Source organism: Monopterus albus, unplaced genomic scaffold (assembly GCF_001952655.1).
Source record: "Monopterus albus unplaced genomic scaffold, M_albus_1.0 scaffold155.1, whole genome shotgun sequence".
In the NCBI taxonomy this organism is placed as follows: domain Eukaryota; kingdom Metazoa; phylum Chordata; class Actinopteri; order Synbranchiformes; family Synbranchidae; genus Monopterus; species Monopterus albus.
The window spans coordinates 292,280-305,052 of record NW_018128035.1 but is presented as its reverse complement, the minus strand read 5'-3'; the positions used below and the strand labels follow the sequence as shown (position 1 = coordinate 305,052).

Below are 12,773 nucleotides of genomic sequence, written 5' to 3'. Positions count from 1 at the left end.
GAGTGCTGGGCGGAGCGGGGAGAGGGAACGCTGATTTGAGGTTCATGCTGGTGTTACTTTTAATTACATACTGTAGCTTTAATTTTAAGATTTTTAACGAGCACTTCATAATGAAACTCCAGACCTATTTCACATCCATACGTGCACAGAGGTTTGAAGGATTATTTACAAAGTTCAGAGGTCACTTGATTTGCACGACTGAGGTGAACATGACATTACAGAGGTAACATTAACCTAAAATAATCAACTTAACCTAAACATGATCATGAGTATCAAAATCATATTTTGGCATTTTAAGCCTTTTCAAGGAGCCACAGCTGAGGTGAGTTAATTTCCAGGACCTGGTGGTGAGATACAGGCCAGAGCAAACTAACTCACACTGTGTGTTACACTGTGAGCCCTGTTAAGTTTTCACACATCATGGATTCGGTTTAACCCAAAACTGATATTAAAAGGTGAAACTCATTTTACTTCATTTGAAGCATCAGTTAAAAAAAGCTTCTTGGCTCTCAGGCTTCATTTCTACAGTAGTTTTCCAGAGCTAAAACGACATCAGGTGCCAAACTAACGCTGTTGTGTGTGTGTGTGTGTGTGTGTGTTTTACCGTCCAGTTCTCGCTCTATCAGGTCCATCCTGGCACTGATCTGGTGGTGAAGAGACTCGACGTGCTCCAGCAGGTTCAGCTGACACTCGGCCACAGACGCCGGACGAGGCTCCGCTGTGTGTGTGTGTTCTTCACTGTCTGCATGAGTGTGCTTCTCTGTTTTCATGCTGGTGTCACCGTGTGTGTGTGTGTATGTCACAGTGTTTCTGCCGTCGCCTGTCACAGTGTCAGTCTCTTGCTTCATTTCCTACAGAAACACACAATCACATTTCCTGTGTCAGAGTAGGAAGAAGGGAGAAACCACTAAATGTGCAGGTCGCGGTGTTAGTGTGTTACCACAGTTTCCTCTGTGAAGCTCACACACAGAGCAGCAGGAGGTAAAAATAGTCTCACAGTACCAGAATAAACCAGAGCCTCAAACTGGTTTTTAGTGGTTTCATAGCAACAGCAGGTTTAGTGCTGTGAGTATGAGGCGCTGCTTCTACTGAAGGTCTCTGCGCCCCTCTGAGCCAAACTCTGCCTTTCATACCACATAATGAGTTCACACATCCCCCTCCTCCTGTTCGACGTGGTCACCTTGACAAAAACCTTACTCAGAAACACTAAGAGGAGTAAAAACACATCAGTACGTGAAGGTCACTGTTTCCAACAACTTGCAAAGAGTTTGCCCAGTGTTTGATTGGTTGTTGTTGTGTGACTATAATCAATAGCTATGTTTCAATTCAGGGGCTGCGTCATCTACAAAGGCCGTCCCTACAAAGGCCATGCCTCCATAGCTGTTGTAGACCATGCTATGAGTCGAATCAAAATGACTCTTGAAGTGGTTCATTTGAAGGGGCCTTCAAAATGGGACGGCCTTGTTGGAACACTGTGACGCAAACAGTCTTCAAATGCAGTCTTTGAAGGATGCATCCCCTGAATTGAGGCACAGCGAGTCTGTGCTTGCATGCTGCAAGGTAGAAGATCAATCTTTAATGGGTGTGTTTGTAAAAGACAAGACTTGAGATGTTTGTGTGTTATTAGCTTCAGCACACTGCATTTGCTTGTCTGTACTTGTGACCCAGGAGAAGATGAGGTCACATTTTATGACCAATTAATGTAGAAAACCACAGGATTTACATGTTCTTGCCACTGTGCTTGAGAACGTTTTGCATTCATAATGTTCTCCTGGCACTGGCACTATCTGTGCAGGTAACACTGGCATCAGCGTTTCATCCCAATGTGTGAAGAGTTAAGAGATGAAGGTTAATGGTAAGTGTAATGCAACATAGCTCAGACATGGCCCTGACCTCCTGCTTCACTGCAGCTTGCTGTTCCTGTTCTCGCTCCTCTGCTTCCCATGATGCTCCAGGCTTCTGATAGCAATGCTCGCTGCTGACATAACACACGGCAGTCTCTTCTCTCGGGCTGGAAGTCAGTCTCAGCCCCTCTTCTCGTCTCCATGGCAACCGCCACAGCTGCAGGTCTGGATGTGATGGAGCGCTGTGGGCAGACGGACAAACACACTGAACATACCTGTGTGTAAAATAAATGGAGCTGCTGATGTAGCTGTACTCACTGTAACAGGCTGATTTTGAGCTGCAGCCCTCTGAGGATCTGACTGAGGCCGTATGTGTGCGCCAGCAGGTGGCTGGTGTTTGAGATCTTGGTGTAGTTGATCTCTGAATAGTTCTCCTTCACACACGACAGGCCAAACATGTGACCAGATATCAGCAAATCAGGCTCTGAAAGGAAACGCTGGGCCCGCCTCCAACCTGAGCAGGAGGGGTAAGAGTAAATCAGGAGGATGCACACACAGACACACACAGTGCAGACACAGCCAGTCCTGAAACATACAAAGACTCAAAGAACAGCACAATCACCATTTCTAAGATAGTCAAGTGTGAGGAGCTAAGGTGCAGAGCTGTGTCAACAGGAGTCATCGGTAGATATCAAATATCAGAAGCGACTTCATTTAGTTTGTTTTTTATAACATACGACATTCACATAACCAGCAGTTTGTTCTTATCACTATAACTACTGTGTGTGCAGGTGGGCGACAGCTGAGAGGAGACTCCTGACTGGAGACACAACCAGCAGGGTCACTGATCAATCAGCTGATCATTGTCCTGATGATCTGATTGATCCGTTTGTCCCCAGAATGTCAGACACTGGGATAAAGTCCCACTGTGACTCTCCAGAGCCAAAGGTGGCGTCTCCACACGTCTCGTTGTGTCCAACCAACAGATCCACAGAGACTCAGCTGATTCTCATGTCTGACAAAGAAAAGCATCAGCTCCTCACATTAAAGAAGGTGGAACCAGAACATGTCGGTGACTGTTGCTTCTAAATAGCTGAGGTTCATTTTCTACCAGTGAACTGACTCATGGCTGCAGCTCTAGGTCACTGAATGGCTTCATGAGGACGACACAGTGGGTCGGACACAGTGGGGGGGGATCTGGTTTGGAAGGAGGAGGCTTCCTCCTCCGACAGGGGAGACCTGACGCTACTTACATCCTGTCATACATCTGCTCTGTGACAGTGCACAGAACAGCAGAAAAGACAGCTGCAGATAGCTCGAACCATGTGTAATATGCCAAGTATCAGTATCAATGTAGTGTAGGATCAATCATGTCGGTTTACACGAGTATATCAGGAAAAATACATAAATACAATAAAGTGATGTGCATCTGCATTTTGTGCTTGATGTGCGCTATGAATGTTATGTTATGTTATGTTATGTTAGTGGATATTTATCAAAGTTACAGTCTGAAGCAGAAGATCCTGAGCAGTACCTGCACTGTGTCTGCAGTAATAGCAGATGTAGCTGTGTGGGATGTTGTCTTCATATAAACCCATACAGGTGCCGTGCTGCCAACACAGACACGACTCGCACTGCAGAGAGACACAAAGAATTAAATCACTATGACAGATCCATCAGTGTAATGTCAGTTCGGGATCCCTTCACAGCTACAGTGATCGGTAACCCATTCAATGTGCATTTGGTCATGTGAGCACAGTTTTAACACAGAAACTGAACGGGACAGCAGCAGTTATATGAATGCTGTTCTGTAGTTCTATACAGTGTGTGTCACCTGGATCATGAAGTCGTTCTCCTCGTCCACCTCGCACACACACCTCACCACCTCGAACTCCTCTGTCTCCATAGCAACAGGCCAAGAGGACGAGTCCTCGCCACTCTCTGCTGTCAGCGTCGACCAATCGCTGCCGTCATCGACTGAAAAGGTAGCGACAGCATGGTCAGAGCCGAGCCATCTCCAGGTGAACCAAACTTGGTCAAGACATTCACTGGTGCCTGTAAGAATAAATATCTAAACGCACAAATAAACAACAGAATACAAACTCTAAGAGCTACACCCTGTCTCTGTCAAACAGACAGAAGGAATCGAACCTGGAGCGTCATGAAGATGACGGCAGTGATGTGCGGGAAAGCCGGACTAAAACTCCAGGTCTTGGAGAGGGTCTGTTCAAAGAACTTCATACCATATTTTTGGCTCCAAAACTGGAGTTTATTTCTTTTGCAAGAGAAGCTGACTGCTCCTTTTTTACCTTAACCTGGGCAAAATCCCAGACAAATTCACCGAGAAGTGGCAGAAAATGGACACAAATGTCTGCATTTCCACATAAGTAACAGTAATTCTGCACGTGTGAGCTTCCACCTTGTGAGTGTGTGTTGTGGTGCCCGGCAGACAGCTTCAGAGTGATTGGAGGTCTGTCTGAGCTCTCATCATCACTGCTGCAGAGTCCTGAGGACAAGAAAGAAATGATGCCCTAATTACTCACACTAACACAGTCAGTATTCCAAAACTCATAACACTACTGCTAACACACTAGAGATTTTCCAGCAGTGAAACAAAGAGACAAGAATCTTTATTTCCATTATGCATAGCACAACGAGATCTTGGGATTTTGAGAACCAAAACCTCATCATTCTAATAAAAATCACGATAAAACAAAAGATCTATGTTTTTAGTCCCGTCCTTGTAATTCACAGCCAGTGTAGATAATTTAAAGAAGCTTGGACAGACTGTTTCCTGTTCCAGCGGTGATCGTATTCACTTCCTGTTTGTTGTGCTTGCTACCACGGTGTTTACTAGTGATGGGTCCGGCGACACCGATGCGTCAAGCTCGTAGAGCAAAACCCCGTGTCGGTGCGCGTATCGCTTTAAGAAAGTCACGTGACCGATACAGGAACTGTTTCGAACTGACACTGCCGCGCCAAACTGTGTTTATAAGGAAGCGCATATGTCAACGAGATGCATCTGCCAAAACGAATCTCTGCCACAGCTGATGCCATCCAGGAGGTGCAGAGATACCTGGCAGAGGGCAATATTGCCAGGTCCCAGGATCCTATGAGATACTGGGACAACCAAAAGGCAATCTATCCAAACCTCTTCCGACTTGCCTTACAATTTCTCTGCACTCCAGCCTCATCTGTGCCGTGTGACACTCAGACAGGTGACACCCGCTGAGAAAACAACTCTGGTAATTGGAGACTCCATAGCCAGAAACGTGAAGCTAGAGACACCGGCGGCCATAGTCAAATGTTTTCCTGGGGCCAGAGCGGGCGACATTGAATCCTATTTGAAGCTGCTGACTAAGGATAAGCGTAAATACAGTAAGGTTGTTATTCACGTCGGTGCTAATGACTCCCGACTTCGCCAGTCGGAGGTCACTAAGATTAATGTTGAGTCGGTGTGTAACTTCGCTAAAACAATGTCGGACTCCGTAGTTTTCTCTGGACCCCTACCCAATGTGACCAGTGATGACATGTTTAGCCGCATGTCGTCATTCAACCGCTGGCTGTCTAGGTGGTGCCCAGAAAATAACGTGGGCTTCATAGATAACTGGAAAACATTTTGGGGAAAACCTGGTCTGATTAGTAGAGACGGCATCCATCCCACTTTGGGTGGTGCGGCTCTCTTATCTAGAAATCTGGACGAGTTTGTTTTACAACCTAAATTATGACAACCCTAAATTGTGCTGCTAACTACTGTATGTGCAATAATTTGAGATGCTACACTCAGTGTCAGTATTTTAGTACATCTATTATGAACTATTTATTGCTGTATGTTTGTATGTGGACATGGTTGTCATGAGAATGGACAGTTTGCTTTTTATATTTGCCCTGATCAGATGTGGCACATGTAATTTCATTGTACTTGTGTATAATGACAAAGCATTCATTCATTCATTCATATTCCTCTTACAGTAGAAAATAACAGGACAATCAAATATGGACTATTAACTATCAGATCTCTCTCGTCCAAATCACTGAACTCTCCAGCAGTTCTGAGTCTGAATCCAATGGATGCCACAGTACACTACCTCTCACCTGACAGGCTTTTCTTCTTCTTCTTCTTCTTCTTTTTCTTCTTCAGTTTGACGGTCAGGAAGTTCCTCCTGTCGTTTCTGTCCTGTCCTCCTGTCTTCTCTCTCCCTCCATCCTTCCTCACCTCTGCATACAGACAGGCAGGATGGAAAGGTAAAAACACACTGATGTTGGTTTCTGAACTGTGTCGGAAGCTTCTTATGTTATTCAACTATAAACCCTGGTTAAACCAGGCTACCGTCGCTGTCTGGCAGAGACCTTGTATATCCGTATTTTGTCTTTTTTCATAAATCAATGCTAGTGATCACCCTTTGCATCTGTCTGTGGGTTTTACAAACATCTCAATCTCAAAAACTCCACTGGATCCTGAAACTGTCACCAAAACCTCATTATGAGCTTGATTTAGGTAAACTGTTAATAATATAATGACACTTGCAGGTAAGTGACCATATATAAAGACATAATACCAACTTTGACAATGTGGTGTTGAATTGTTGTATCATTTCCTGTTTTATCACAGGGTTTTATCATTTCCTGAAAAGCAGCAGTTTTGGAGACACAAGGTTTCTACCCGACAGCAACGCTATGCTGAACTAAGTATGAGTGTGTATCTGTACAGGTGTAGCATCCTACCTGTTCCCACAGTGCTGTGCTCTCTGTTGCCACGGTGACAGGCGCTGTTCTCATTCTTCCTGTCTGGCAGGAAGTCGCCTCCCTCGGATGATGATCGCTTCCTCCTGCAACAGCCCCGGTCAGTGTTAAGCACAGCTTTCTGCAGAGCTCCTGTTCTGGGGTTTGAAATGTCAGCCTACCTCGGCGCCTCCTGCTCGCAACCGTGCTTGTCCAGCTGCTGGTCGGAGTGGTAGTACTTGATGTGGTAGTGCAGCAGGCTTGCCTTCCTGAAGGACTTGGTGCAGCCCGATGCAGGACACTTGAAGGGGTTGTGGTCCAACTCAATGGAGAGGATGGGAGGCGGCTGGTTCTTTATCACCCTGTACACTGAGAAAGCAACAGGGAAGGAAGTGAAAACCAATCTCTTACTTTCTTCTTGCTGATTTAAATCAACATTTTTAGTTTTCAGCCCCATTCAGACAAAGTTTACATGAATAGGAATAAAATATTCAGTATGGAAATTTAAGGACAAGGAGCTCTTCACATGGAAAAACTCTCGAGGCTCCAGGCAGATGTTATATGACAGGAGGAGCAGTGAGTTTAGAGAAAAACAACAGGTAACTGGGGCTGGTGGGATTAAAATCACTGATCAGCGCGGGTGATGCTAAAGTCGCCACCCCATTGACATAAACCCAGTGTGAGTGGGACTTTAGACTGAATTATATTAGGACAAAGTTGTGCAGGTGCTTTTGTTACACGTAAGAAGAAAACAAAATACACTTTATTTTTCTAAAAGTAGGATTAAAAAGTATAGTTTTGGTAATTTTAATAAACCCAACAACAGCAACCTGTTATAAACAGTCTGTGTAGATTTAATGTAAAGGAAGAACTCAGCTGTGACTGACGTTAGTGTGCACTTACATGGCTCTCTGCTGAACTTGTGTGTGGTGGGCAGGTGGGCCTGGCGCTCCAACAGGATGTCTGACAGACAGATATTAAACAACAGAGATGGCAGGTTGTTATAGAAGCACTATGAACTGCTAAAGAATAAACATGTGCAAGAGCTACGTATTTTAATCCTGTACTGGCCCAATTACAGGACAGGTTTTTGGTTTGTTGTCCTGCAAAACTTCACAGTGTCACTTTGCATTCAGCTCTGTCTCAGTCTGAAAACACGTGAAGGGTAAACTTCTAAACACAAAAACCTAACAACAGAGTGTCAACAGTATTTTGTTCCTGCTATATGTCCGTTTCTAGTAACTTGTAGGTTTTATCATTTCTCATGCGCTGTAATCTGTAACCAGGAGAAATAAAGACTGGAGTCTGATCTGCACACGGTCAGCCTGATCCTACACAGGCTCAGAATGTTTAGTGGTGGATTTGAAGCCTGATGTTCAGATGTACTTCCTATTAATGTGTCCACAGTCACAGCACAAGCAGCAGCCTCAGCCACCAGCTCAGCCACAGTTCAACATTCTGCACAGCCCCACCCTGTGCGGCATGTTCTGGGTGTTGTACTGTGATAACGCGAGGATGACTGTGGTGGTATCTTCCAGTGGAGACTGGTGAGTTTTTCACTCAGGGTGAGACATTTTTATCTGGTGTGGATGCATTTTTGCTTCATGCCATCCACACCAAATAAGCATCTGTTCGCATCTAATCACATCTTTGCACTGGCAGGATGTGCACTCACGCTGCCTCGGCTTCACCCTGAACACAGCTTTATAATCACAGCTGTCCTGTATTCAGGCCTGCAATTATGCAGCAGTATGTAAAATTCTCTGGTGTTTACTTCTGTCGATGTGGGCGAGGTTAGGAGGAGCAGGCTGGCTGGACTCAGCTGTGATTGGCTGGTTCTGAGCACCACTGTTTCTACCTGGAAGAGAAGAAGTTAATAAGTATTAACAACATTACCGGCGAGACAGTGTACATCTCACTTCCTTTAACTGTGTCCATGTTCCCCTCATGTTGCGTCTTAGCCCCTCACCCTGAAGATGTGAGACATCTGAAACATGGCGTGAAGCAACACCTGCTTCTGAACACATGGCTCGACATAAATATGCATTCTATATTTACGCCGTGCTTAGATAGGTCAAACCACTGTGTGCAATTCTTCTTCACTGCTCAGAGGATAAATGCTCATAAACCACTTCTAATGGCACCGGTGACTTTTTTAATTTTATCACTACTTCCTTCTGCTGTTATTAGAGGGGTCCAGAGTCAATCCTAAAGTTCAGCATTGAGGCTGATCCAGGTGTATTTTAACGGTTCTGTATCGGCTAAATAAAGCTTAGCCTGTCTTTACTGAACTTGACTGGGTTTGGTCACCTGCTCTCCTTAATGTCAGTCAGGCTGTCACTAATTAATGTTAAGTGTGTGAGAACCTGATGACATGACAAAATAAAACGTCTGTTGTCGGGTTAAACTGTCTCTGCAGTCAGTGTCTGTACTCAGTCAAAGATCATTCATGAGGTGAGAAGCTCCCCTCTGTGATGCCGCTGTACAACCGCAGTGGACCGAGTGTTTCCCCAACACAGACTGTGTGAACATAAGCACAGCGTCAGAAATAAAGGAACTCTAGACGATGCTGTGCTCTGACAGTTTGATGAATATCATGCATGCAGATCGTCTGATGAGGGTGGAGGGAAAAGGCTGTTGATGCATCTGAGAGGTGACCAACTAAAAACTACTACATAAGGAAAGATACTGGGTTTTTTATCTGACACATCCAGGGTTCACAAGTAAACCCCTTTACCATTACTTTAGGTGACGAGATCAGGTGACAGGGATCATGTAACCTACTGTCATCTGTTTTCTTCTTCGCTGGTTTATGGGGGGATGATGTTTCTGCCTTCCTCTCCTCCTCCCCCTCCAAAGCTCCTTCCTTCTCCTCTGATGTCACCTCCTCCACTTTCTCTTCCTTCTTCTCCTTCTGCTCTTCCTCTCTTTGTCCACCATCCTCCTCTTCCTCCTCGCTCTCCCCTTCCTCCCATCCTTCGCTTCCCACTGCACCTTTCTCAGATCTAGACCTCTGCTTGACATGCAAAAAAGAGGAAAAAACTATGGGAATGGAAGGATTTGTGCCTGGTGAAGCCACTGTAGTACTGAGCAGTATTCCTTACGTCCTGGAAGGGTTTGACCTTGGTGGGCTTCACAGTCCGAACCACGCCATCATAGAAACGCACTGTGTATGAGTCTGAAACACACATACAGCATTTGATCAAGTTTCAAAAACATACAGCTCAACAACAAAATGATGAACTGTAACTACTAACTAATCACTGCTAATCAGTTCAAGTACTTGTCCCCTTTGTCAGTGGCTCTGTGAACAAAGAGCACTAATGTACAGTGGCATGCAGACAGGTAAAAGATGCAGGGGTCGCTGATTAATCTGTCAGTTATTTTGATCTTTTTATTCACAGAATATTAAACACTGGGAAAAGGGCCCATACCGTCCTTGTTGACCCTGAGGATTTTGGCCGGGTAGAAACGACAGTCTGTCCAACAGGCCAGAACCTTAGTGCCTGAAACAAACATCTGAGACAGAGAGAAGGGGAAAAATGAATTCCACCACAGAGCGAACACTGACACTGCAGCACTTTTACCATCTCTTTATCCTGTCCAGCATGCGACCATGTCATGTGAAACAACACACCGGCTGTGAGCACGGCGGGTTCAGGCCCTGCCTCCTCAGACTGACTCGCTCCAGTGGCCGCAGGGACGGCGAGTTCCACTGAAACCACTCATTGTGTCGACGACTCCACTGATGGTAGTGGATCAGGATCCGCTCTTTGTCGTAGTCAATTTTTTCAATCGTAGCCTTGTACCTGACAGGGAAGCAACATAATGCAGGATGAGAATTCGCAAGTTCATACAAATGTAATGTAACTAAGACACAAAGAAATTCAAGTTTCAGCTTTCAGTGTTGCTGTGTAAGTCACTACAGAATTATCTTAATGACTCCCAGTCATTTTCTCTGTTATGTTGTGTGCATTTGTGTTCATGGTCCAGACCAGATCTTGTGGCGATCTCTTGCCTCCAGTTGTGCTCCAACCTCGAAAGTAATTCCTGACCTGTCCGGAGGAGTCTTCATCTGCAGAAACACGGACAAAAATACACCATTACAGTCTAGTCATAATTAATGTCCGGCAGCTTCATTAACAGAGACAACACATTATATCCTGGATATTCAACCCTCAGGATCACCCATCGAATAAACCTGCTGAATATTAGACATATTTTGTTCATTAAAAGGCATTCATGTCTCGTTTTGAACAAATCCTAAAGATATCTAGTTTGTCATCATGTAGACTATATAAAGAAAAGCAACAAATCCTCACTATGCTTGCCAGTGTTGCCCAAAAATTTTAAAAGACTATACTGATTGTTTGATTATCAAAATATTTGCAGAATTTTGCGGTGCACTAATCGATTAATCAACTAATTGCTGTGGATCTAATTTCAACTATTTCCAAAAAGAAGGTTTGTATATATCACGTTTGATTTAATTGTTCATGAATGTGTTGTCTGTGTGCAGATAAACTTTTCCTGTGTCCGGTTATTTTGGTGGCAGAAGGAGAAAAGGTTTATGTCCAGAGTGTGATGAGTCTGCAGTTTCATTATCACTGTGGCACTTCTATGCTTAGGATATCGTGGAAATTATCGAATATTAACGTAGAAAACTACTCACTGAGCAACAGACACTCAGGTGTTTTAAGTTCCTTAACATTTTTAAACGATATGAGACGTTGATGTCAGAGTTTACGTCTACTGAACGTGACGTCACGACACCACAGTGCGTCTCTAGCGTCTGTGTTGACGGTTGCAGACGACAAACTTTTTATTAGTATATTTCCGCAAATGCAGTTATAAGCAGTGCGTAGTTAGAGTCATGAGCGATTACACGTGTACTTTAAAGGGTCAAAACTCAAGCGGAATGAAGTCAGTGAAAGCAATTGTACTAAAGCGTTGACATGTCATGTCTGCTCTGTTAGCGTCCTTTGTAAGAAAAGCTGATTGGACTGCAATGAGTCGGGGACGCCTATTAAGACTTTTCATTGGGTGGCTCTGCTGTCATGTGACGAATGGTCCCACCTTCGGGATCCACACAGATATTTGACAGTAGCTAGCGTGCTAATGCTACGTGTTAGCTTCAAAGAGCAGCAAGCTGTGAAATAGCATTAGAATGAATCGCAAACAAATCTTGAAAATGACACGTTTGTAAAATACACATGCACTGGAAAGGAGACAAGCAAATGTTTAGAGTTGTTCATTAAGCTCGCCCAGTTGAGCGGAGTTGGGGCTTCTCTCCATTGACAGTGAGGAGATAAGCTAACGCAGCTAATTGTTAGCCTCCGCTGAGGTGAACTGGCTCAGTCTGAAAAGTCGCAGTGACAGCTGTAAGCAGACAAAAGTTTCCTGTCGTCCAATGAACTGTCATGGAAGTGTAAACCTTTAAAAACTGTCTACGCTGTTTAAATGTAATGAGTTAAACTGTAAATGAGAAACATAAAAGCTTGTTTACCTCTCGCGCTACTTGAGCACGGCACTCGTCATTCTGTTATGGCTACAGAGCGCATGCGTAAACGCTGTCGTTCAGCTGGTTTGTGGGACAAGTGAAGCACCGTGTTTGCTTCTGTGGCTTCAACACAGCTGAAAAGTCAAATCACTATAACCAGTAACACTGAGGAAAGAGTTTATGTATTATAATGAAACCCGATATTGAGTTTAAAAAAATATTAAATCACAGCTGAAATGATGGAAACAGTCCCCTGTGAGTGTTCAACTATTGAACTGTATTATAATTACTAAAGCGTATTACAGTAGGCCTTTATTGTACATTGAGGTAGAGGTAGTTTTTAACTATAGCTGTATAGGACTACAAATAGACTATTTATTCATCTACTGATTGTCTCACCTATGGTCATGAACTTTGGGTCATGACCGAAAGGGCAAGATCCCGGATACAGGCGGCCGAAATGAGCTTTCTCCGCAGGGTGGCCGGGCGCACCCTTAGAGATAGGGTGAGGAGCTCGGTCACCCGGGAGGAGCTCAGAGTAGAACCGCTGCTCCTCCACATCGAGAGGAGCCAGCTGAGGTGGCTCGGGCATCTCTTTCGGATGCCTACTGGGCGCCTTCCTAGGAAGGTGTTCCAGGCATGTCCCACCGGGAGGAGGCCCCGGGGAAGACCCAGGACACGCTGGAGGGACTATGTCTCTCGGCTGG

The 12,773-nt window shown here is 44.7% G+C and overlaps 1 protein-coding gene across 1 annotated transcript in view; it reads right to left on the bottom strand.

The window, feature by feature from the left end:
- The window catches only part of LOC109968624 (PHD finger protein 20-like), a 14,960-nt gene extending 3,039 nt beyond the window's left edge, over positions 1 to 11,921 (bottom strand). Inside the window, exons 1-17 of the mRNA XM_020615012.1 lie at positions 11,239 to 11,921; positions 10,562 to 10,641; positions 10,204 to 10,375; positions 10,001 to 10,085; positions 9,671 to 9,744; positions 9,351 to 9,582; positions 8,341 to 8,424; positions 7,470 to 7,529; positions 6,749 to 6,935; positions 6,570 to 6,673; positions 5,940 to 6,062; positions 4,264 to 4,350; positions 3,679 to 3,821; positions 3,379 to 3,478; positions 2,163 to 2,358; positions 1,894 to 2,086; positions 605 to 851 (exon numbers count right to left, since the gene is read on the bottom strand). Coding sequence (XP_020470668.1) covers positions 605 to 851; positions 1,894 to 2,086; positions 2,163 to 2,358; positions 3,379 to 3,478; positions 3,679 to 3,821; positions 4,264 to 4,350; positions 5,940 to 6,062; positions 6,570 to 6,673; positions 6,749 to 6,935; positions 7,470 to 7,529; positions 8,341 to 8,424; positions 9,351 to 9,582; positions 9,671 to 9,744; positions 10,001 to 10,085; positions 10,204 to 10,375; positions 10,562 to 10,641; positions 11,239 to 11,277 — 2,206 coding nt within the window. The 5' untranslated portion in view covers positions 11,278 to 11,921. The remainder of the gene's footprint in view (positions 1 to 604; positions 852 to 1,893; positions 2,087 to 2,162; positions 2,359 to 3,378; positions 3,479 to 3,678; positions 3,822 to 4,263; positions 4,351 to 5,939; positions 6,063 to 6,569; positions 6,674 to 6,748; positions 6,936 to 7,469; positions 7,530 to 8,340; positions 8,425 to 9,350; positions 9,583 to 9,670; positions 9,745 to 10,000; positions 10,086 to 10,203; positions 10,376 to 10,561; positions 10,642 to 11,238) is intronic.
- Positions 11,922 to 12,773: the final 852 nt, after the last annotated feature.